The sequence below is a fragment of the Hippopotamus amphibius genome, chromosome 2 (genome assembly GCF_030028045.1).
Source record: "Hippopotamus amphibius kiboko isolate mHipAmp2 chromosome 2, mHipAmp2.hap2, whole genome shotgun sequence".
NCBI classification, from domain to species: domain Eukaryota; kingdom Metazoa; phylum Chordata; class Mammalia; order Artiodactyla; family Hippopotamidae; genus Hippopotamus; species Hippopotamus amphibius.
The window spans coordinates 70,335,342-70,361,648 of record NC_080187.1 but is presented as its reverse complement, the minus strand read 5'-3'; the positions used below and the strand labels follow the sequence as shown (position 1 = coordinate 70,361,648).

Here is a 26,307-nt window from a genome sequence, read left to right as displayed (position 1 = left end):
TAAATTCTTTGGTTTTTAAAACTATTTGAAAAAGCCCTTCTTTCAAAAGGCCGTTCAACTTTAAGAACCTCACAAAATTAGGCCTACACACTTGGATAAGAACAAAGATTTCAGACAACACTCAGTACTGTAAATTCTACATAAATGCGAGCTGTATGAGCATCTCAACCCCTCTTTATAAGAAAATCCTCTGTCCCTGAAAAACAAACCTTATTAAAATATCTGAAAAGAATAGCTCTAATTTCAACAGGACTCAGGCAAATTAGTTTTCCTAAGACATTTGCTTCACTACGAGAGAGGTTTTGAAATGAAGCTCTGAGCGAGTTCTGGCGACTCTGGATAATTTCGTTCTTGTATTCAATTGCAGCTTCCAAAGCTTCAATCCCTTCTTCAAGTTGGAAAAGAACATGTTCTTCCTAGATGTAATACAATAGAAATCACTCATTTTAAATGAAATAGTATAACTTGGACTTTTTCATATACTAAGATCTTACTGTGCTATTTAAGTCTAACGGACATTACCATTCTTCTACTAAATTAAAAAAAAAAGTTTGAGTGCTTGCTATGCTACACAATGCACTACATGTACACACACACACACACACATAAAATAATCATTGAATCCTTATAGTAAACCTTGGGTAGTAAAATGGAAGAAGCGGAAAATTTAGGTGAGTTACGAAACATCCCAAGGTCGTAAGCAAATGCTGATCACCAAGGAAAGCACTTGAACAAAGCCTCAGCTCACAAGTTTGACAATGTTGTCATGTATCTCCCTCCGTGGCTCATAAAGTGCATTTTATGTGTCAGTGAGATCTGGAGACCTCAGGTGTCCCTTCAAGGATCTATCAAAACAATATATTGCTAGGAAGGAAAGAATATATTAAAATAAGTTATTAAGAACTAGTAATCAGAGGAGAGTCTCTAGGGAAAAAACACAGTATAGCATAAGAAAAAGTAGTGAGGATTTAGGACATGAAACATTTCATAAGATTCCTAGGAGATGTCATTAGAAGGAAAGTACAGGCATTAAAAATGGTGGCAGCAAAACCTTTTTTTCATATGGCAGAGAAAATTTCCTTTGTAGGAAGAAAAACATCTGATGAGTTCCTGTCAGAAAACCTAGCAGTTCTCTGAACTATCCAAATAACATCTTATTTGGTGGGGGGTGGATCTAAATCTCTGGTAAGAAATTATTTTGTCTGTGGTAAGACTCGGATATATATGTTTGTATTCCCCGTACTTGTGGTGGAGGCCACCTCGACTTTAAGCTCCTTGAGGCGAGATGGTCTTGTCCATACTCACATCCTTATTGCCTAGCACAGTACGTTACGTAGTTTAAAACTCAAGCAGATGGCCTCGGACACCAGAAAGGACCGCAAGGAGCCCGACATAACCGAAAAAACTAAATAAAGTGTAATATTCATGAATAACCTTAAAAAAAAAAAAAAACAAAACTCAGTATCTGCTGAATGACTTAATGAAGGGAGAGAAGAAAAAAACATTTTCATATGTCTTGAGTACATGACCCCAAAACTTCTCTCCACTCCTCCCCACAGCATTTCAAAGAAAAATAATGTTACTATCTCTGATCTCCCCAAAGAATAGTTAGAATGACTTCCGAAACTACTTTTCTGGAATTCAGGGAAAAGGTATGTAATAACCTATTCCAGTGGGAGGTTGAATAATACTTTTTTCTTTAAGCCATTTTATAAAATATCCTGAAAGAGCCATTTTGGAAAAAAAAATGTTCAACAGCCATTTTATTTCTTTGTGCAATTGCTAATCATCAAGAATTTGAAGATTTGATAATCACTCCATAAGGAAGAAAATAATGTTCACCGTTTTAAGAAAAACAAACTTAAATCCTGAAACGTACTTAGGTGAATAAGAAGAACCAGAAAATAAAAGTGAATAACCCAAGAACATATTTGACTTTTGAGAGCACACTATGATTATTATATCCTACCAAAAATAAATGTGGAAAGAGCTTGCCTTTATGTAATGGCTGAGAACAACTTGGTACAAATTTAGCTTCTAGAGTTTTGGATCTAAGTTAGGGAAGCACTGTAGCAGGACTACAGAACCCTGAGGATAGAAGCTCTAGTGAGGCTCCAGCATATAAATATTTGTGGTTCCATCTAACCCAGCAAAAGGTTGTAAACTGACAAAAATGAGTGGTAATGGGAAGCTATCCCAGGATGAAAAATTTGCCACAACTCAGAAACTTTAGATTCTCAAGCGTTGACTGTGCTTTGTCACAGAGCACTGCTTCTCAAACATGCACCAGGGATCTTGTAAGAATGCAGACTTTTAATTCAGCAGGTCTCGGCGGAGCCTGAGGCTATGCATTTCTCACAGGCTCCCAGGTAGTACTGTTGCTGCTGGTACAGAGATCACACTGAGAGTAACAAGGCTCTAAAGCAGTAGTCTGCAAACCTTTTAGAGCACAAATTTCCCATCGGCAAAACAACAAACCTTTTGAGCAAGCACTGAATATCTTTCTCTATAAATTATATTCATTTTCTAACAATAAAACGTGAAATTGAAAGTTTAAAAGAGGAAATAAACAGAGATATTCACACATATTCTTCCTATACTCCACTTATTAGGCAACTGCTCTACATTATTAGAAAAATAGAGTAATAATATTTTATTTTTTTTAATTTTAGTTTCTGGATTTTACACACACACAAAAGGAGGTGATTTGTCTATATTAAATTGTTGGGTAACCCTATACTAGTACAGTGATCTAAAAATCTTTCTATCATTTCCCATGAAGTAATACAATTAGAAAAAATATTCTGATTTATTGTGGAAAAAAAATAATTCTAAGGAAGTTTAAAGACATCAAAACAGCAAACCATTCCATCTAGATTTTACTGAGGTCTTGGGTCACAGCAGAATCTCATGTTCCTGATCATCTGCTATTGGAGATCCATTTGGTACTATTAGTCTGGCTTGAAAACAGTGGTGAGAGCAGAGTCCACTTCAGAACTACACTAAGAAGAACCACCCATGTGGAAGAAGGGTTCACAGACACTCACAAGACTAAATGGGACCCCAACAATTGTAGGAGGCTCACCCTTCCCTCAAACGAATCCAGGGTTGCTGCCAAATAGGTATCATGCATTGTACAGTATCTTCACCACAAAACACTTCATTATGATTTTAGTTACACAATTCCTCATGGAATAGAAAGTTAAATGTTTCTTGAAGATAAGAATTGACACTAGAAATGCTGATGGCCAGTAAGCATATGAGAAGATGCTCAACAGTGCTAATCATCAGGGAAATGCAAATCAAAACCACAATGTGATATCACCTCACACCTGTCAGAATGGCCATCATCAAAAAGAACACAAATAACAATGTTGGTGAGGATGTGGAGAAAAGGGAACCCTCATACACTGTTGATGGGAATGTAAACTGGTGCAGCCACTATGGAAAACTATGAAGGTTTCTCAAAAAACTAAAAATAGAATTACTATATGATCCAGTAATTCCACTCCTGGGTACATATCCAGAAAAAAAAAAAAAACACTAATTCAAAAAGGTATATGCACCCCATTGTTCACAGCAGCACTATTTACAACTGCCAAGATACGGAAGCAACCTAAGTGTCCATTAACAGATGAATGGATAAAAAAAGATGTGATATACATATACAATGGAATACTACTCAGCCACAGAAAAGAACAAAATTTTACCCTCTGCAGCATCATGGATGGACTTGGAGGGTATTATGCTAAGTGAAATAAGTCAGAGAAAGATGAATGCTATATTATATTACTTATATGTGGAATCTAAAAATTACAACAAACTAGTGAATATAACAAAAAAGAAGCAGATTCACAGATATTGAGAACAAAATACTGGTTAACAGTGGAGGAGGAGAGGGGCATTACAGGAGTAGGGGGATGGCAGGAGTAAGACAGGCTACATGGATGTGTTGTACAACACAGGGAATACAGCCAATATTTTGTAATAGTTATACATGGAGTGTAACCTTTAAAAATTGTATTAAAAAAATGAAAATTTTAAAAAGAATGGACACTCTACCCCTCTGCAAACATAATCTGCTCATTCCCATCTCTGTGCCTTAACACTGTTCTATCTAAAATGGCCTTCTCTCTTATATCTATCACTACATACCACGTTTTTCATAATCCAGCTCAAGATTCTGATCCACCAAGGCTGCCTTAATTGAATCTTCCCCCAGATGATCACTGCATTGCTTTGTATAAATAATGTAACAAGTATAGCTTTATTACATCATTTATAACTTGCTTTTTTATGTTCTTCATGGTTTAGTTTTCTCATCTTTCTTTCTCTTCTCCTTAGATGGAGTATGAATTCCTCAAGAGGAGCACAGTATTTTCTGCTTTTTTGTTTCTGCCATAGGGCCCAGTAACTGTCCTGGGCAGGCAAGAATTCCTTACACGCTCATATGTTTTGCTGAATCGAAGGCTCTCAGACCTTCACATCTGCAGGCTTGGGACGCCAATTTAACAGCCTCAGGAGGACAACCTCATTCTGTGATTCTAGAGGAAGCTACCCAACTTAAGTTATAAAATAGGGCAGTAGAAGCTTATCATGTCACATAGCCCCCAATCAAGTGTGTCTTCAATTTCTTTTATCAACTCAATGAACAATAATGTCATGCAATCCTTTCCCGTTCCTTAACCAGCCCCTTTAACGTCTTCTCACGCTTGCTCCAATTCAAAACACTACAAGATACAGCAAGGTGCGTGATTCCCAGTCACTTATTTTCTCTTAGCAACTTTCCCTTACTTTGGACATCAACTATAAATATGTGCAGAGAAAATCCAGGCTCAGAAGTTCATCTTTGTCTGATAAAGTAATAAGGTATGGAGACCACTGCCAACGGAAGTAAAATTTTGAAAAAAAGACAGTCTGGCACAATTTGGTCGCCAATAAATGAAACATCTTTTACATAGTTTAAAAAAACTCCTAAATGGTATTTTTATTGGGGTTTGAATTTTATATATCCACTTGGCTAGGACTTAGTGTGGAACATGCTCCTGTACTTTCTGAGAGAAACCCTTAATGCCCTAGACATCTGTTATATGCGGTGAATTAGCAAGTATCATTCAAGAAAGATGCATAGAGAGAAGGTGGAAATGAGAAAAAGAGTGCCTTTGGAAGAAATGAGAAAAAGTCCCTCAAATCATTTTCTGTGTTCTGTGATTTCAGATGAGAAACCCCAGCTGAGAAAGGCCATACTCAAGGGAAGTATTAGCCTCCCAGTTCCTGGCAATGCCAGGAAGGAGCCACGTTCATGGACCTCTACAAGAGGACATCACAGTCTCTAGTCAAGCATGCCTTATGGCGCCAAACAGGTGCCAGGTAAACTCATTACATCTGACAAAGTCTCAAGGAAACAACGTTGACCAGATTTATCATCATTTTTATGTTTAAGTAACAAAGATGGAGGAAGTCATCCAGGTGATCCATCATACAGCACTTCCAGTTCCAAAGCATACTGACTTACTTCAGGTGATAACACACTACCATTTCTAAGTTTCTCATCCACGCTGTTTCTTCGTCTCTGTAGCTGATCTTTTTCTTTCTGGAGGGCTTGAACTTGTTCTGAAATCCTTATTTTCTCCTCAGCTGCGCTGCTCTGGAGCTGCACATTCTTTTCGGACAACTCCTGGTCCAACAAGTTCAGGCGAGTTGATATTTTCAAACTATCTGTATTTAAAGCCTAAAAAGACAATCAGTCAGACACCCCAAGATCAGTAATTAGAAATCTAGACTGTAAATAAATTAGGAAAAACACAGAGAAAATTACTAAGTGAACCTCTTTTTAGCTTTCACATTATTGTTTTCTCACATGGATTTTTTGGGGGGCTAAGGAGCTTCATTTTCTAACATCTTAAGGTGAATGCCTTTTTTTTTAAAGGCGGAGATTTTTCAAATGATGAATTTATTACTAAGTATTGCTTGGTCATACCAGACTATACAAAACAGGTTTTGAGAGGCAGTATTCTTCTTTTGTATTATTTTCCATATTTTCTTTCTTGGCCTGTTACATAGTAGAATTAATTATGTTAACACTTCCTAGAGGTTGACATTTAGTTTGTTGTTATTTGAACATAATTTCTATTCTTATATCATTCTGGTCAAAATGATGGCCAGTTAGATTTATGATTTATGGAGATCTTCATATCTTCATTATAAGATTTTTAAGATAATCTTAAAGAGATGTTCATCAAAGTAATTATATGTATATACTACCATAAGGTTTATAATTTTTTAAAAAAGCAGTCTCCCACCCCACCCTTTTCCCTGAGTTCTGCTCCCTAGAAACAACCATCTTCAACCTTTTAAGCCATTGCTTCCAGTGTTTACGTCCATGTTTCTAAATAACATTACCAATTTTAGATACTATCTGCTTATTATACGGAAGACAAGGATTTAGCACTCTTACACCTCCTCTTCTATACGTTCCTTCCCTCTATTCTCCCAAGTTGTATTACAGTTTTTAATGAAATCAATAGTTTACATGATTTTGTGAATATTATTCATATCTGAACTATCTAGTACAAGATGATCATATTTCCATAGGAAACAACTTTTTTGGTACCTTATAACTAATTCCTCTCCAACAGAACTATAAAATTCCTCTCAACATTATTTTTCGGTTGGTCAAAACCTAAATCAGGGAATCTTTTCATTCCATTTTCTTCTGGAAACATTTTGCCTGGAGTCTCCATTCTCCCTTTCCAAATTGGACTTGGACTTCCTTTGGTATTATCCTGAAATTTTCCAGTTAGTTTACACTTTCAGGATCCTGAGTCTTCCTTTTTCATAGCTGGTGCCCTCATTTTTAAGGAGCACATCCTCTAGTAGTTTCCTGAGACAGGCTAGGTAGCAGATTATTTTTTTCACCTGAAAATGTCCTTATTCTACCTTCCCGTTTTGATTGATAGTTAGGCTAAAAAGAGAATCCTTGTTTGGAAACCATGTTCCTTATGAGTTTTAAGACTGCTTCAGTTCTTTTAACTTCTAATGAAGAAGGTTGAGAAGTCCAATGCCATTCTGACTCTCAAGATTTTCAAGTGACTAGTCTTCTATCTGGAAGCTTTCAGGATCTTTTTTTCCCCCTTAGTGTACTCAAAACTTCACAATGATATACTTTTGGTACTCTTGCTGTGCCTTTGATAAGCTATTTCAACCCAGAGTCTCATATCTTCAGTGTTGGCAAATGTTTTGTATTATGTCTTTGCTCATCTCTTCTCCTGTTTTCTCTGCTGTATCTCTCTGGAATTCCTGTTACCTGGATGATGGACTTTGTGGGTTTTTCTGCCGATTAAATTTTATTCCTCCTATTTTCCATTTATCTTTTTATTTACTTTCTGAGGCATTTCTTTAACATTATCCTCCAACCCTTTTAATTTCCAAAAGTTCTTTCATGTTTTTTATAGCCTGCAGTTCTTGTTTTATGGATAGAGTATCATCTTTTACCACCTTAAAGATATTGAGGTTTTTATAAGAATTTTTTCAGCTCCTTGCTCTGTCTCTAATTTCTCTGAACATTTTTTTCCTTTTGTTTTGGCCTCTGTCTTTAATGTTAGCAGCGTTCCTGAAATATCCATGATACTTAAGGATCAGGTATTAAAATGCTGATAAACTGTGGTGGGTTAGATGTGTCACAACAGGATATATCTGGGATCTGGCCACTTAGCTGGGGGCTCCCAACTGTAAATTTTTAAGGTCTTTTTTTCTGGGGCTGTTTCAGAAAAATCCACCAATCTCCTGCTGGGAAGTATAAGTCTGACTGTCAGCATTTTGGAATCCAAGTAGGGGTTAGGAAATGGATATCTCAGAATTCAGACTTTCATTCATTCCCTGTTTATTCTGACTTACCCCGGCCCTCTGCTGTGCCTGGTTCCATCTTCAGAAAACAAATCATCTCGTCCCAGAACTAGAAAAGGACGGTTTCCTGACTATGCCCTGTTTTCATTCTTAGGCCTTGCTCCTGCCTTCTAAAAATCGTGGTCTCTTCATTTCTGAGTCTTTTTCATGTTTATGTGAATTATATTTCATAAAGCTGAAAGCTAAAAGCTAAAAGTTTGGCTTTCATTGGTGTCCCTCTTCTAGGCACCTGGATTTCAGGTTCTTCTGTTCTGCTAAGTCAGGAACCACTTATTTATCTGCTTCCCATCTTACATTTTTTGGTAACCTTTTGTCCTCTGTTGTCTCTTACTGTTTTTTCCCTTTATGTGTTTATAGGTTTTTCTGAGTAATAGCTTTAATAAAATATAGTTCACATACCATACAGTTCACCTATTTAAAGTGTATAATTCTTTGGTTTTTAGTTTATTTGCAAAGTTGTGCAACCATTACCACAATCAATTTTAGAACATTTTCATCAGCCCCCAGAAAGAAACCCCATTCCCACTAGCAGTCATTCCATTTCCTTGCCAAGCCCCCACCCAGTCCTAAGTAACCAGTATTCTATTTTCTGTCTCTATGGAATTGCCTACTGTGACTGGCTTCTTTCACTTAACATTTTCAGGGTTTATCCGTGTTGTAGCATGTAACAGTGCTTCATTCCTTTCCTTTTTTTAAAGATTTATTTATTATTTTATTTATTTATTTTTGGCTGCGTTGGGTCTTTGTTGCTGCATGCGGGCTTTCTCTAGTTGTGGTGGTCGGGGGCTACTCTATGTTGTGGTGCGTGGGCTTCTCAGTGCAGTGGCTTCTCTTGTTGCAGAGCATGGGCTCTAGGCACACGGGCTTTGGTAGCTGCAGCGCACTGGCTCAGTAGTTGTGGTGCACGGGCTGTGGGACTTTCCTGGGCCAGGGCTTGAATCCACGTCCCCTGCATTGGCAGGCAGACTCTTAACCACTGTGCCACCAGGGAAGTCCCACTTCATTCCTTTCTATTGCTGAATAATATTCCATTATATGGATGTACCACGTTTTGTTTATACATTCATCAGTTGAAGGACATTTGGGTTGTTTTCATTTTTTGGCTATTATGAATAAGCACATATGTCTTTACTTGTCTTGGATATACACCTAGGAGTGGAATTGTTAGGTCATTTGGTAATTCTATGTTTAACCTTTTGAGGAACTGCAAGATAGTTATTCAAAGCAGCTGCACCATTTTACAATCCCACCAGCAGTGTATGAGTGTTCCAATTCCTTCATACCCTCACTAACAAATTATCTATTTTTCTGATTATAGCCATCCTAGTATGTGTGAAGCAGTATCTCATTTAAATTTTAATTTGCATTCACCTGATGGCTGATGATGTTGAGCATCTTTTCATGTGCTTATTGGCCATTTGTATCTTCTTCAACGAAGTTTCTATTATCTTTGCCCATTTTTTAATTGGGTTGTCTTTTTATTATTGAGTTGTTAGAGTTCTTTATCTATTCTAGATACAAGTCCTTTATCAGACAAAGGATTTGCAAATATTTTCTCCCATCCTGTCGGTTGTCTTTTCACTTTCTGGATGACATCCTTTGCATCACAGATCTTTTTAATTTTGATGAAGTCCAATTTATCTAATGTTTCTTTTGTTGCTTGTGCTTTAGGTGTAATATCCAAGAAACCAAGGTCACAAAGAGTTATACCTATGTTTTCTTCTAAGACATTTATAGTTTTAGCACTTACATCTAGGTCTTTATTCATTTTGAGTTAAATTTGTATGACATGAATATAGGCTTTTTTATATCGTGTTTCTTGTCTGAAATGTATACGAATGCATCTTATAATATTTATTAAATACTGAAAAAATATGTAATAGTCTTATGACTTTTGTTCAAAAAGAACCCAGAAATATGTCTCACGTTTCTCTTCTGTTTTATTAAAACAACCTTCAAAGAATCAATTTTGCTATGATCTGCTGTGGGTTTCATTTATTTGCACTCTCTACTTATATCAGTATGTACTTGATTCCTAAATATTACATCTTGTTGAAACTAGAAAACAGCTATTTTCTTTTCTTTTTACCCCCTGCATCACAAAGTAAGTGTATTTCAGGAATAAGAGTTTCCTTCTCATTCCTTTTTTACTTTTTCCTCTTTTTTCTTTTGTGATACAAAACATATCATAAAGGTCCCAGTTATTTTCTTCTATTTATTCACTTGATACGTTACTTTGTTAAACTCCTTTGCTGTCATTTACACGGGTTTTTTTTGGGGGGGTGGGGGCAGCTTTTAAAATCTGACCCTGACAGACAATGTAAACAAGATTTTACACCTGGATGTAGCACCAGCAACTAAGCTGGTTGGAGGGGCTGCCCCTAGCCCAGTGTCCAACAGCCTGCAGCTAAAAGCTATTTCAACATGTTTGGGGAACAGAGGACAGAGCAGAGGTAAGTGCAGGTCCCCATGCCTGTCCACCTGTTATACTGAGGTGGAGAAGTTAAGAACACGTCACCATCACCTCAGATCCTAGTGGTCTCGATGCTCAATTAAAGGTAGGTAATAAACAGGCAGGTCATTGATCTCTCTGTGCCATGACTCAATGTTATAGACTAACCCTGGACTCAAGGCCAGCTGGGGGCAAAGGTTTGTATAGGAAGTCTGGGGCAAGCCAGCTTCATTTTTAGATGCTATTGTTGCTACTGCTATTATTGAAAATACGTATATATCATATATATATACATATATATATACACATATATCCAAAAATGCTTCTCCTGGTCCTTCTACTCCCTCAACAGTCATTCCTTTTTCAAAACCTGAAACTGAGGCTACGTCCTTCATAAAACCACTTCTTTGACTAGCTCATAAAACCCAAATCCTACAACAAAAATTTTTGTAAAGATTCCCTTGTCTTTATAATTAGAAAAATAAACAAATCTACATTATACAAAATCTTCTTTCTTTTATAGGAACCCTGCAAACCCCTGAGTAGTAGTGATAGATCGTTTATCAAGTCTATTCTTCCAAATTACCAACGTTCACTCTACAGTATCAAATGGTACAATTTTTTTTTTTTCCAAGGAGAGGGTTAATCGTTGTTTTTAAATGTTCATGTCATTGTTTTGACAATTTATTTTTAAAATATCCACTAAGGTTAATAATAGAGGCTGCCAGAAGAAAAGGCGAGTTATTGCTTAATGGTTACAGAGTTTCTGTTTGGGGTAATAAAAAGTTTGGAAATAACGATGGTTGTACAACACTGTGAATATAATTAATGCCACTGAACTGTATACTTTAAAATGGTCAAAATGGTAAATTTTATGTTATGTATAATACATTACAATTTTTTAAATACCCCCAAAAGTTAATAATAAATAAATCATAGTCGGTAGAATACTGAACATTTTACTTCAAGATTGCAATAGATTTTACTGATGGTCATTAAATAAGCACTAATAAGCGAAATACACTGAAAACCAGAAGAGTTTTCTTTTGGTTTCTAACTTTACAGTGGTATGATTTACTTCATAGAGAAAAATAAATCCTAGTTTATATGGCTTACAACCAGAATCAAAGAGCATATTAAACAGAATACCTGACTAGATCGCAACTTCTTATTTTCCAGATGGCTCTTCTCCTGTAACAGGGCCTCCTTCTTACAAACTATGGCCTCCCGTTTCTTTAAGTCTTCTTCCAGCTCCCCTAATTCTTGGCGTTGGTTCAGAACTTTCTCTACTTCTTCATCTAACCATTTCTTTTGCTCATCCAATTTCTACATTAAAATTCCAAAGAAATGTTATAATTTGTTTTTCCTCACCATAAAATTTATATGGTAATAATATAACTTCAGATTGACTAAAACACCTTAAATGAGCATTTAAAAACTATCTGGAACACCTTAAATGAAGAGTGAGAATAACAAAATAGTGTCTGTTCAAAATTGTCAAGAAATAAGTGTTTCTAAGTTAAAATCTTTCTGTGTTGCTTTATAAGGAATTAAAATTTATTCCCCAAATACGTTTGAGTCTGGGATTTTTTAGGCTGACAAGTTTCTTTATACATATTGAGTTAGTTCTGAGAACATGCTGGAAATCTCCTCTGTTATGGAGGTGTACACCTCTGTCACAGCACTAATAATGATGATTGCTCTTCAGTCTGTCTCCCCTACTTGAGCTCCTTGACTGATTGCAGGGACAGTGCCTTTTGCCTCTCTAGCCCCAGTGCCTGCTATACTGCCTGGCCCATGATTGGCTTTCAATAAAATGTTAAATGAATGACAATGAATTCCTGATTCAATCAATTAACCAATGAGGTGAATAAATGAGTACACATAGTAGAAGACACAGATGATGGAGCATGGAAATCCACTCTGTGTTGTAGACTGTCCACATCAAATAATTGCAAAATAAAATAAACTGAGCTGTAAACAATTCCAAAACAAACATCTCCGTATTCTCTTGAGTTAAGGATACCTAGAAATAAGTACAAACAAAAATGTGAATGTAATGACTGTCCAAGATGAACTCTACCAAGTGCCCATCTGCACTGGGACATGGTAATGAAGCAATGCCACCTAAATAACAAATAATACAAAAACAAATCAATATAGTACCATTTTCCAGTTCTTCTCAAACTTGATAAAAACTGTTCCTAGAAATCTATATTAAGACAATGAGACAGTGGATATGCATGAGAAAAAGAGAGCAGAGTGGCCAAGGCAAAGTAGGTCCAGAGCTATGTAGTTTTCCATCCAGACCTAGATACTATGGTCCTATAAGCAACAGCACATCCAAATCATATTGAAGCCTAAAATAGCAGCTCTACAATTATTAGGAACAGGAAGGGTATCCCAGAACAACTACAGAAATACTTTAGTTTTGTTATATCCAACTATATCTTAGAAACCCCATATATGAAACCCTATGAAGACAGCAATTAACTTAAAATGTATTCTATAAACATTTCTTGACTATGAGTGGGGTCTGAAAGATGAATAACAGATCTTCTATAAGCTCCATTCCAACAAGAGAGAAACCAAAAAATTATGATTGTTGATAATAAATGCTATATACAGCTAACTCCTAGGTACTATGTACACAAAAATGGAGGGAGAGATTGATTTGATATGAAGCTCCTATGGGATATGATAAGAGCTTCATATCAAATCATTGTCCTATTACAAGCTCTTTGGATAGTCAAATTGATTAATTTATAATCTTGTTCTTGTTTAGAGTCAAATTCCGGAAAATGTTGTTTTACAACATTAAAAAGCATGAAGGTTTCTGTTTGTTTTATTATTATTTTTAACCCAACACAATCAGTGCAAGCTGTGGGAATCTATTATTGTATTCATTTAAAATTTAGATTCTTAACATTTTGAAAAGCAGATCTAACTATTCTATGCATTCCTACCTCTCCTACTCCCCCACATACCCTTCCACCCAGAAATATTATTACCAAGCATGTCAGAGAGAGAACTCTTTAACCAATTTTTTTTTACCAATTTTTAAATATACTAGTAAAATAACTGAGAATACATTCATGTCCTAAATTTTACTATTAAAATATATAAAATTTAAGAAGAGAGATCAAATAAATTTTTCAGAATTAATGTGATGTATCTGCATTTGAGGATAGTTACAGTTTTAAGTACAGTAATTTTCTTTAAGACTTTTAGGACTGCCATTTCTAACTTCATAAAATTAAAATTTTGTTTCTTTTAACTTTGATATTAATTTACAGATTTCATTTTTTAAATGTGGCACTAAAACAATAGTTTTTAAAATATTATATATGCTGTATATACAATTTGGTTGTGTTTGAGTAGAGAGCTCTTATCTTTAGAAATATAACTGTTTCCAGGGGAATAAATCAGTCTTGACCATGGAAATAAATACAATCTAGTTTTCGTGTTTATATTCCACAACATTCACATAAACCCATTTCTACTGAAATAAGAATACAGCACATATGTGAATGAGAAATTAATTTTAATAATAAAAATTTCAGAAGAAATATTAGAAATTTTGCACTCGAGTGGCAAAGTCTAGTGTTTGAAGATTTTATTCAGAGTCCACCACTTGTTACCTCTACTTAAACAATCATCAAATTGAAGAGAAACCAGGAAACACTAAATAGAATTGACAAACCTGGAGTTGGTCTATACTTCCAAACGAACCTTTTCTCCTTTTCATCTTAAATGCATCAAGGTCCTCAGCTTCCAGTTTTAGACCTTCTTCCTGTTCTGTTTTTAACTGTAGTTCCTACAGAAAACAGGAATTGAAAACACCTTATTGCTTTTACTACGTGGCCATCATTAAATATTTATGCAGATAATCATTTAAAAGGAAAGAAAATGAGTAGATGAAGGCTGGGGCTATTTAAGAAGAAAATAATGTTAGCCCCTCAATTCAAGCCAATAAAATCTCAGCAAAAATCGGGATTTACTAGAAAAACTAGGTAATTTTTTCATTCTATGCCAGTATTACAAATTAGCGTAACAGGGATAAGAGTATGAAAATTATAAATCTGCTCTTCTCCTCTGCCTTTGTGAGTTCATTACCTTCAGTTAGTCTACCCGAGGCACCCATATGCAACAAGGACATTAGAATTTATCACAGAAGAAATGTGAAAATAAAAGTAATATTCAGTTTCCAGCATTCAAAAGTCAAATTGTGCAGCATGCGAGTAGTCTTTCAAGACTGATCATGGTCCTCTGAAGAGTATTTTCCAAATTCCTTTAGTTTCCATTCACTTCTTAAGAATCAAGTCAAGAGGGCCCATGTGTTCTACTGGGGCTTAGAGACAATGTTACTGTCCACCACCAAAGCTTAGCAGGAATCAGAAAGGAGGCCATGAACTCCAAGTGGGCTGGTCTGCACTGCTATTTCTTACTGGTCCATGATGGATAAGTACAGAAATTAAAAGTGTTGGGCTTCCCTGGTAGCACAGTGGTTAAGAACCTGTCTGCCAATGCAGGGGACACGGGTTCGATCCCTGGGCTGGGAAGATCCCACATGCCTCAGAGCAATTAAGCCCGTGTGTCACAACTACTGAGCCTGTGAGCCACAACTACTGAGCCTGCATGTCGCAAGTGCTGAAGCTCACATGCCAAGAGCCCATGCTCTGCAACAAGAGAAGCTACCGCAATGAGAAGCCTGCGCACCACAACGAAGAGTAGCCCCCACTCTCCACAACCAGAGAAAACCCACATGCAGTAACAAAGACCCAACACAGCCAATAAATAAAAATGAAATAAATAATTTTATTTTAAAAAAGTGTCTAGAACCTTTTACAACAATTTAACAGAATAGTTTTGTCTGTTGAATCTGATAATTAAAAGATAGACTTGTGTATTTTAATTTTTATTTCATTTTTCTACTAGTTCCTGTTTTACAAAGGTATTAGTCTGTGACAAATTAATAATAAAATGAAAACTCTATCTTTTCCATAGGTAATTTCAGAAGTACTGATAAAAAAGAAGTAAAAGGGAAGTCTACCATATTCTAGTCCCAGACATGGCAGAAAGGAGAAAAAAAAACAGTAAGAAAAATGTGTGTCCCAATTTTTCTCTTCCTGAATTTTGGCCCACAAAGGGGATGATAAATAAAGGTATCAATGAGAGCAGAGGGAGAGAATGAGGGCTGCAGCACAGAGGCCTCATACCCAAATGGGTCTGCCTAGTCTTGCTGAAAAAACAGGGAAGTAGGATCAGGAAATAGAGACTAATTGGACTGCTTGGCCTCAGATGATGAGGATCCTGAGTTGAGAACAAACAGGGGTCAGTTGCCCGTGATAACTGACCCCAAAACTGAAGGTGAGGACAGGCCACCGGGAGATAGAAGACCTTGTAGTCTCAACAGGGCTTTACAATTCCATTAAGATGGAAGCTAGATGGAAGACCTTGTAGTCTCAACAGGGCTTTGCAATTCCATTAAGAGATGAGATGAAGCCAAAGCACCTCCACGCTCTAAGCTGAAAGGGAGGCCAGTCTATGATCTATACCGGCTTCACATCAGGGGCCAGTAAGGAAAGGTAGACAAAGGAGAGTAGACTCCAGCCAATCACAACCAAGGACCAACTGAAACTCAGGAAGTCCCTTCCTCCTCAACTCCATGTGATGCAATAAAGCTACACACCTGAACACCACATACACCTGACTCTATCTTTGAGAAGCGCGGAGAGGAAGAGGCCAGAGCCCAAGTGATTGAATATTCTTATTCAAGAGAACTGAGAATTATTTGAAGGAAACCTTTAAACTATCAGAATAAGGTTTAAACAGATTGGATATCTGGTTAGTTCCCATATTTCCAGCAATTATCATGACACGGACTGGGCAGGAGAGGCTGGGAGGGGTGTCATAAAGAACACAGGTCTGCTATAGACTAAAGAAAGTTTCTATGCTCACTTGAGTTGAATTATGAGTGAATTTGGCCCTTGTTATATTTACCATCCATTAATTTTTTATGCTTCCCTAGCTCTAGTTCAGTTGTAATGTAGCCCGTCATAGTCACAGCAACTTCAGGATGCTGAAATAAAAGCACCTTGTACTGGGGCTGACTCTCTACTATTCCTATTCTTCTACAAATGCTTTGAAACTATACTTCAGGTGGTCTAATCCCCTCTTCTGCATGTTGCTCTAGACATTATTACCTTTACCTTATATTGTAATCCCTGTTATAAATTAAAATAACTGTCTACCAGGTACAGTACTACACTGTTTACATCTATTCAATTACCCCATTTAATCCTCACAATAATCCTATGAAACATACCATTATAAATCCCATTTTATAGATGAGGAAATCGGTGCTTAGAGAAGTAAAAAGCCCAGATCACATTTCAGGGATTCCCATACCTTTTCTTTATAGCTCATCCATGGACTTCAGTTAAGAACTGCTGCTCTAAGGAGAACCTATGCACAAGTCATAGTATTCTCTGGAAACGGTTTAGTCAAATGAAAAATGGAATGTTAGAGTTAGCTCCAAACAGAAGACAAGATACCCTTTAGGGCTCTGAGCAGGTTTTGTTTTTGCATGAAGTAGAAACTCCAATATATCTTTGGGGCAGACTGTTTTTTTGTGGAACACTCATTCTCCACCTTAAATGGGTCATATTTCCCTAGAATGAGAGATATGGCTAGAAGGAACAAAATTATCCCAGATAAGAATGTAAAAACTTTAAGTTACAGGCAGAGTTGCGTTTCAGCAGACTATGTGCTCTGCTCAAAAGTTTTTTCTTTTCCCTAAACATAGATTTAAAGAGTGCTATGTCTTGTTGGTCTAAGCCAGCGTTCATTAGAGATGAGAAGCTGAGATCCAAAGACCACAGGACTGACAGGCAGGCCTGATCCTCACATTGGAGGAAGGACTACAACAAACAGACTAGGTTGTTGGCAGTGAAATGAGAATTGAATAGATTCAAGATATTTAGAAGACTCCATCTATAGGACTTTGTGGTTCACTGGATATGGGTAATGAGGAAGAGGACAGAGTCAAGGATGACTGATAAATTTCTAGCTTACCCAACTGAATGCATTGAAAAGTCATGTAAAGTACACTGGAAAACTATATTTTCTCCCCCATGAATGAAGCAGGGAGGTGGAATAATGGGAAGACAAGTAAGGAAGATCCTGAATTCACTATAAGATAAACTAATAAAGATGTTTGTTAATGGTTGGATATATGAATCCAGAGCTCAAATGGCAAATCCGGTATTAAGGATTAAATCTAGGAGTTGTCAGAGTTAAACTGCAGTCATGGAAAAAGACAAGGGGAGAGGTCACCCAGGACAGAGTATGGAAGATAAGAGGGCACAGGCTAGAGCCTTGAGTAATTCCCATAGGTAAAGAAAAAACAATGTAGGATAAGCTAGCAAAGACAAAGAACAAACAAGCAGAGAAGAAAAAATAAGGTGAGCATAATTTCACAGAGGCAAAGGGGAAAATATTTCAAGATGGAGGGAGTGGTGAACTATGCTGGATGCAGCTACAGTGGTAAGGACTACAGTGACAGAGAGGGCACTAGTGAACTTCTCAAGAGCTTTGAAGTGAATGGTACACCCAAGACCCAGAAACCAGACTGGAGAGGATAAGAGAACAAATGAGAAGAAAGGAAATGGAATCAAATATAGCAAACTTTCCAAGAAGTTTGGTTGTAAAGGGGAGAAGAGAAAGAGAGAAGCGTAAAGTTGAAGGTGAATAATTTTAGGATGAGAAAAGTTCAAGATGTTTAAAGAAAGAATCGAGGAGAAAAGGAAAATCTAAAAATACAGAAAAGAGAAAAAGACAAATGAGATAAAGCACAGAAAATAACAAGTGTTGACGAAGATGCAGAGAAATCAAGACCCCACATACACTGCTGGTGAGAATGTAAAATGGTACTGCCACTGTCAGAAATAGTTGGTGGTTCCTCAAAAAGTAAGCACAGAATTAGCAAATGACCCAGCAATTCCACACCCAGGTATTTCAATTCCAAACTGAAAGCAGGAACTTGAATAGTTACTTGTATGCCAATGTTTATCACAGCATTATTCAATAGCCAAAAGGTGGAAACAACCCAAGTGTCTATTAGATAAACGCAGAAGCAAAATGTTGTGTACACATGCCATGGAATATTACCCAGCCATGAAAAGGAATAAAGTTCTGATATATACTACAACATGGCTGAACCTTGAAAACATTATGCTAAGTGAAATAAGCCAGACACAGGACAAATATTTTATGATTTCACTTTTATGAAATATCTAGAATAGGCAAATTCATGAAGACAGAAGTAGATTCAGGTTACCAGGGCTGGGGGGAAGAGGAGAAAGGGAATTATTGCTTAATGGTTACCGAGTGTCTATTAAGGGTGATGAAAAAGTTTTGGAAAAAGATAGTGGTGATGGTTGTACAACACTGTGAATGTAATTAATGCCACTGAACTATATGCTTAAACAAGGTTACAATGGTCAATTTCATGTTATATTATATTTTACCACAATTAACAGAATCAATAATGTAATACACCAAAACTCATTGAACTGTATACTTTACATGGGTGAACTGTACGATACGTGAGGTATATCTCAATAAAGCTGTTAAAAAAAAAAGAATCAGTAACTTGGCTTAAATGCTCTTTAAGTTCCCTTCCATCACTAAATTCTGTCTCTTTTTTAAGGTCTGAGAATATATTATTTTCCAGAGTTTTTTTTAAATCTAGGAAATCTCTATCTTCTAAGCCTTGGGTTCAGCTTAACATTTCAACAGAGCAGAGCCTGGTGCACAGTGCCAGATGAGTGCTTGTTATTGCTGCTGCCATGGTCATCATCATCGCCCTCGTCTTCCAAAGAGCCCTACTAAGGCAAGGATGATAAAGCCGTTTTAGATAAGAACACACAGACACAGAGAGGGTAAGTGATTTTCTGAATAAATGGTCTAGCCAGGAAGTGAGAGAGTTGGGATTTGAATACACGCTAGCCTGGCTCCAGAGCCCAGGCTGACACCTTCCCAGCCCAATCCATTCTATAGAACTGCTGGGCATACAGGTCTGATCACTTTTCTACACACTGTGAATGAAATGGTACCATTTTCCCTTGTACTTTTTTTCTGTGCTGCCACATGGACAATGAATGTCTGAAAGCACGTTGAAAATGGGAAACCCTATTCAAATGTTAGATATTTTTTTAGAAAGTCAGCTTTATAAATTTATGTTTTTGACAGCCTCAAAACTGAAGTTAAGGTCCTAGTTAGAGAAATTATCACTGCACTTTTGTGAAGTCAAAGCCTTCAAGAAAAGTACTCAGAATTCAATAAATAGCTTTTACTATGTAGATCAACAAAGTTTTAAAGTGAATGAGGACAGCAGTCAAGGACAGGCCAAGGTTAGATATCTCATAAGCCAACTGAATCAAGACCTTGGTCTTGTTAGCTCTGAGCCGTTGAACATTTCGTATTATGCTTAGCAGGAAAGTATGACAATATTACTTTGATTTTTTGTTGATCCCGCTTAATTTCTGCATCCAGTTGCTTCCTTTTTTCGTTCTCTTCTCGAAGTCTTTTTTGCAGCTGTACCTTTTGATATTTCATGTGATCTACATTCTGCTCTAGTTCATTAGCACGTTTCTCATTCTGGATCGACAGTGATGCCAATTTCTTACTATTTTGTTGCTTCTTCTGTAAGACCTGGGATCATATGGAATATTTCACAATGAAAAACTGCATCTCTCATATCCCTCCAGTAAATTTTAACTTTTCATTTAATGACACAGGTAGGCATTTTTGCCTAGATTTTAATTTATTCTTGATAGTTTCACAAATGTTTTCTACATTTATACTTTTACAATCGGGCAAGTATCATAATTTTCACCAGATGTAAAGAATGATGAGACTTCCTGGTGCTGACAGCCAAACAGAACAAAATTGACATTGTAGCTTTTTTTATTGTTTTAATTTTAAAATATTTTGTGTATATAATAAAAATTAAAACAATACAAAACTGAACTTACATTTAAAAAGACTCATTTCAGATGGCTAACCTACCTGTCCTGCTTCCTGAAACAAAATTACCAATTTCTTAAATATTCTTTGAGAAATAATTTATACGCACATAAGTAACTTTATATATAGTCTAGGTAGACTATTCTCCACCTCCTTTTTTTTTTTCCTATTTAACTTATCTTAGAGGTCTTTTCACGTAGATTTGTTCTTTCTGTGTGACTGCACAGTATTCCACTGTGCTCATCTTTATACCCAGCTGTAGCCTGTCATTAATCCCTGAGTTAAGAGGATCAGAAATGATACCATTTTCCCTGAGAGTGACCAACGATTATAATTACTATTTTAATTATCTTAAATAAAGCTTTTCCTCTCTAGCTAAAGTTATCCGTAGATAGCATTAAAAATTTGTGAACATTTGTGAAGAGTTTACTAGTATAAAATACCAGAGTGTTTCAATTTAATCCTGATCAAACATATATTAGATTTGTATTATGTACTTTAGCACTGCATTAAGTACCTCTTACGTGACATAAAGAAGTTAAGGTGAGGTCATTTGTAAGTTATTCAAACTACAATTAATTATTTCCTTTATCTTGGCAATAAGCTGTTGACATAAACACATTTTGTTTTAATTAAACTAAGTACTCACAGAGGCATTGCAGCTTAGTGCAGTGCTATTCAAAGTGTGGTCTGTGGACCAGTACCAGTCACAGACTGTTGTCAGCCTGCACCATGAAGCACATTATTAGATTCAGCTGACGGTGTTTTCATGTAAGGCTTTGTTGATGAGGGAAGCTGTGCTCCCATTTACCTTTATCTCATTACAGACCAATAATGAACAATCTGCAGATGGACTACTTTGTGTACTACTAGCTTGGAGGCCACAGGACTCTGCAGTTTCCCATGCCTGGATTTGGATCCTGGCTTCGTCACTTATTTTTGACAGTAATTGCAATACTGGAGCAAAAAATGTTAATACTAGCATTTTAGTGTCTTTTCCATATGATACTGAAAATATCAGTATAAGTACTGATAATCTTATTTAAAAGTGAGATAGGTTGTCACTGTCTTTTGCACTTATTCCACAGATGCTCAAACATGCACCTCTGTTAGCATTAAAATACTAATGCAGCATATAACGCTATATATATCTAAAGACAAAGAAAACAGATTTTAGATTTTTTTTAGTTAAAACAAATTTTTTAAGTTTTAAAAACTAAAATAACTTCATTATAGCAATAAAACCACTAGTATTTCAATATTTTAAAACGGAATGTAATATTAGAGTACTGAAAACCATTATCATCACAATTATGTGACTGAGTTATTTTACCTTTGTAAACCTCAGCTTCCTCATTCGTAAGAGTGTAAAAAGGATTAAATGATTAAATAATACATATAAAACATCTAGTATGTATACAGCACTTCACAGACACTTAACTATCACCCTCCTTCTCATCCCTACCACCATCCTCATCATCTTTAGCATCCTCATCCCCATCAGCTGTGCATGCATACAGCAAAGCCATAGAAATCTCTAAAACTATATGGGAAACTTATTTCAGTCCTCAGCCTATGAGATGTTTCTTTTGAACTTAAGTTCTTTCCTCTTCCTATCAGTACCCTCAGCAGAAAAAGATACACAGCAAGAAACATGGAAAACAAAAAAGAACATGATAATTCACAAACCTTATTAATAATCTCTCATTTAACCTTTTAATCTCAACCATAAAAGTAATCTTTGTTAAATCTACAAACAAGGCTTAAGCTATAGATTTATATGGTAAATATAATAAACAACTTAGAAAAATAATAATTTGGAGTATTTCAAGAAAATTGGAAAAAATAAAAGTACGTGAAGACTAAACACTGTGCTACTAAGCAACCAATGGGTCAATAAAGAAATCAAAGTGGGGGGATGTCCCTGGTGGCACCGTGGTTAAGAATCCACCTGCCAATGCAAGGGACACACATGGGTTTGATCCCTGGTCCGGGAAGATCCCACATGCCTCAGAGTAACTAAGCCCATGTGCACAACTACTGAGCCTGCACTCTAGAGCCCGTGAGCCACAAACACTGAGCCCGTGTGCCACAACTATTGAAGCCTGGGTGCCTAGAGCCCCTGCTCCACAGCAAGAGAAGCCACCACAATGAGAAGCCCGCACACCTCAATAAAGAGTAGCCCCTGCTCACCACAACTAGAGAAAGCCTGCGCACAGCAACAAAGACCCAATGCAGGGAGGCAGGGAGGGAGGGAGGAAGGGAGGGAAGGAAGGAAGGAATAAGAGGGAATCGAAAAATACCTGAGACAAATGAAAATGGAACCACAACTGTCCAAAATCTATGCGACACAGCAAAAGTAGTTTACGAGGGAAGTGCACAGTGATACAGGCCTACCTCAAGAAACAAGGAAAATCTCAAATAAACAATCTAACGTTACACCTTAAGGAACTAGAAAAAGAAAAACAAGCAAAGCACAAAGTTAGTAGAAGAAAAGAAATAATAAAGGTCAGAGCAGAAATAAATGAAATAGAGACTAAAAAAACAACAGAGAAAGATCAATGATACTAAGAGCTGGTTCTCTGAAAAGATAAATAAAATTGACAATTTAGCCAGACTCATCAAGAAAAAGGAGAGGGCCCAAATAAATAAAATCAGAAACGAAAGCGAAGTCACTACTGATACCAGAGAAATACAAAGGATCATAAGAGAATATGATCAACAATTATATACCAAAAAATTGGATAACCTAGAAGAAATGGATAAATTCCTAGATACACACAAAATTCTGAGACTGAATCATGAAGATATAGAAAATCTGAATAGACTGATTACCAGTACAAGATTGGTTCTTACTTATTGAGTATAAGAATTACAATCAGAACTGAAGGTAGGATATAAACCTATGAAATTATAAATAAATTTAATAATAATCACAAAGGAGAACTCCTGTTTTGTTCTACTAATATTTTGATTAAATAAATACTTTGTTAGACATCACAACCTTAATTTAAACGGTCAAGAAATAAAAAAGAATTGATCCCAAGACTCTCTGAGGTGAATTGCTAAGCGAAAATATGTATTCTGAAGGAAAGTGCAAAGTGTCAAGTCATGTTATTTTAACTTGGTGTTGACTTGAGAGGCTACTTAAGTAAAAAAATTTTAATGGCGATGTCTAAATGTTTTTGTTTTTGTTTTAAGCTCTTTATTGGAATATAACTGCTTTACACTGTTGTGCCAGTTTTCAGATGTTTGAGATAGCATTCAAAATCCTAGGAGGAGCGACTTTTTTGCTCTGTTCTCATCTGCATCCCCACCTAGAATAGGACCTGGCATACAGGAGGTACGCAGTGAACACCTAACTTGTTGAAAGAAAATAACTGTGGCACAGATTCAAATACAGATAACTAATGCTCTGACTAGGCTAACTACCATTCCATTCTACCTATGGTGGAAACAATACGAAAGCAATAGATTATGAATCAAAAGAAATGGAAACGGCATTTTTAGTAAATTCATTATAAGCAAACTAACAAAGCTCCCTGATTATACCAAAAGCATCTGGGAACGGCTTCATACACAAAATCTCTCTGTAATGGAATATTTCTCATAGAACAGAATTTTTAAACTGTAACTATGTTTGAAGTTATAGCAAAGTCTAGCATTAGGAAATTAAGAATAAGATGTAGTACTTAAAGTTATTAACCTTTCTTAAACCAATCAGTTATGATTTCAGAAAACTGTCTGAAATAGTTATCCTTTGTTGAGTGTCAAGAAAGTGCTACATACTTACCGGATGTTTTATATGTATTATTTAATCATTAGTTAACCATTTTTGTCCTTCAGAAAATGACACTACTTCTGTAGTTATCTTTATTTCTTACCATGTGGTTTTTGATTAAAAGATTAAAATAATACACTTCTTGAATGAAGAAATATACTATCCAGAGTAAAATTATGTAAACCCACCAGCATACTGGAAAAGAAAACTTGCCATCCCGGTAGTAAAAATTGAATCCTACACTTCCTTCCTAACTAGGTATAAGAATCCTCAAAAGCAGGAAGCCTTAAATAAGTTTTCTCAATTACATTTTTTAAATTACCTGGACTCTCAGCTTCGCGGCATCCATCTTTTTACGGAATTCCTTCTGTAATTTTACTTTCAAAGCAACATCAGAAAGATGTTTGTTTTCCAGTTCCTCTAGCTGCTTTTGCGTTTCAGTCAATTCCACCTTTGCCTGCTCTGCTTCATGCTCAAGTTTTGTTACTTTCAGAGAATACTGTTTGCTTACAGACTTGGCATCATTACCTTCAATAATAATAATAACAATAACAATTATAAATTATGTTTAAAAAACTAAGTAAGACACTAAAAACATAAAATTCCCCTAAAGCTTAAAAAGCTGGGCAGTGTAGCTATTTAAGGCACGGCATTAAAAACCCAACTGTCCCCTCCCATCCCCATCAAATGCAACTTGCCACCTGGTCTCTTAATAATTAGTTCCTAGTGACTGTCCCCATCTGGTGCCATTCTATCTTCTCCCTGATTCATCTTTTGTTCTGAATTTGCAGTTTACCTTTGCTGACATCAAACTCCAGTTAAAAAGGTATTTGGGGTAACTCTTTGGCCTCTTGCTTATTACTGCACTTTGTCTTCCTACTACCCATAATCAGTCTCTGAATTCTTTTTTTATTTTTACTATTATGAAAATTTTTCAACATATCAAAAGTAGGGAAATAATATAATGAACCTCCATCACACAGATTCAAGAGTTGTCAAGATTTTGCTTAAAGCAATCCCAGATGTCATACCATTACCTACATATACTGCAATAAGCATCTATACAGAATATAGAAATAACCAAAAAGTCATTAGTGTACCTAAGAATGCTAATGCCCACCAGTCCCTATTCAGACTTCCCCAATTGTCTCAAAATGTCTTTTACAATTAGTCTATTTTAATCACAATCCAAACAAGGCCACAATACATCTTATTGTTATGTTTCTTAAGAATCCTTTAATCTAGAGCTGGCCCCTTTCCTTTTTCCTTTGATCTTGTTAAAGACAAATTTTGTAAAAATGCTTTTCTTGTGAATATTTAGAACATAGAGAAAAACAGAATATAGATATTTCTACATCTCTTGGCATTCTAAGTCCAGCTACCGACCCTAAAAACTTGGTTCTGATTTATTCCGATTAGTCAACTGTCCCTGAACTAGACTAGCAAACTCGTGGCACTGGGAAGTAAGAGTCTAGAGCTCATGGGATGAATAATCACTGGGACACGTTGTTATACTGGTATACTAAAAATCTCTTAACATATTAATTAAAGGAGTTATTGAACTAAATGCACTGTAAGTTGTCTTCTGGCTCTACAATTCTATGATTTTGACTAACTTTAAAATACATATAAGAACAATGTTTTAATGAATCTAAGACCCCATAAATTAACACACCAATATTTTATGAACCACTAAGAAACAAAATACAGTACCAATTACACCATGATAATATGCTAAAATGCCACCAATTTTCAAGGTGCATCCTGATTTCAGAGATATTAAAATGTGAAAAAATGTGTATTAAAATTGATGTTTGGGGAAGTCTTCATTTAGTGAGAGGACTCTTAAAAGTAAGTACACATTGACTCTTTTGCTAATCACTGTTTCTAAGGTGAGATGCTCCAAACTGCCCTTCGTTCTAATGAGCAAGAAGAGGTCCTTCTCTGTTTAAGTTCAGGTATCCTCTGTTTTAAGGCAGCCAGGATGGGTATACCAGGCTACAAAAGTGTGCTTGTTTAGTTAGATATCCCATGGTGAGATAACCTATCTGAAAGAACATCATTTATTTCAGAGCAGTAAATATCCTCAAGTTCTACACGCAGTACCCTGAAATCACGGAGATGGAGAAACTATTTA

The 26,307-nt window shown here is 36.1% G+C and overlaps 1 protein-coding gene across 4 annotated transcripts in view; it reads right to left on the bottom strand.

Moving 5' to 3' along the window:
* KIF27 (kinesin family member 27) overlaps positions 1-26,307 on the bottom strand; it is an 84,596-nt gene that overhangs the window by 13,819 nt on the left and 44,470 nt on the right. For 3 of the 4 annotated variants that reach the window (XM_057722349.1, XM_057722351.1, XM_057722350.1), the window contains 6 exons: positions 24,493-24,698; positions 19,877-20,074; positions 14,061-14,174; positions 11,507-11,683; positions 5,516-5,731; positions 210-416 (listed from right to left, as the gene is read on the bottom strand). In XM_057722349.1, the coding sequence (XP_057578332.1) occupies positions 210-416; positions 5,516-5,731; positions 11,507-11,683; positions 14,061-14,174; positions 19,877-20,074; positions 24,493-24,698 (1,118 nt within the window). The remainder of the gene's footprint in view (positions 1-209; positions 417-5,515; positions 5,732-11,506; positions 11,684-14,060; positions 14,175-19,876; positions 20,075-24,492; positions 24,699-26,307) is intronic. The other variant, XM_057722352.1, reaches the window with a different exon arrangement.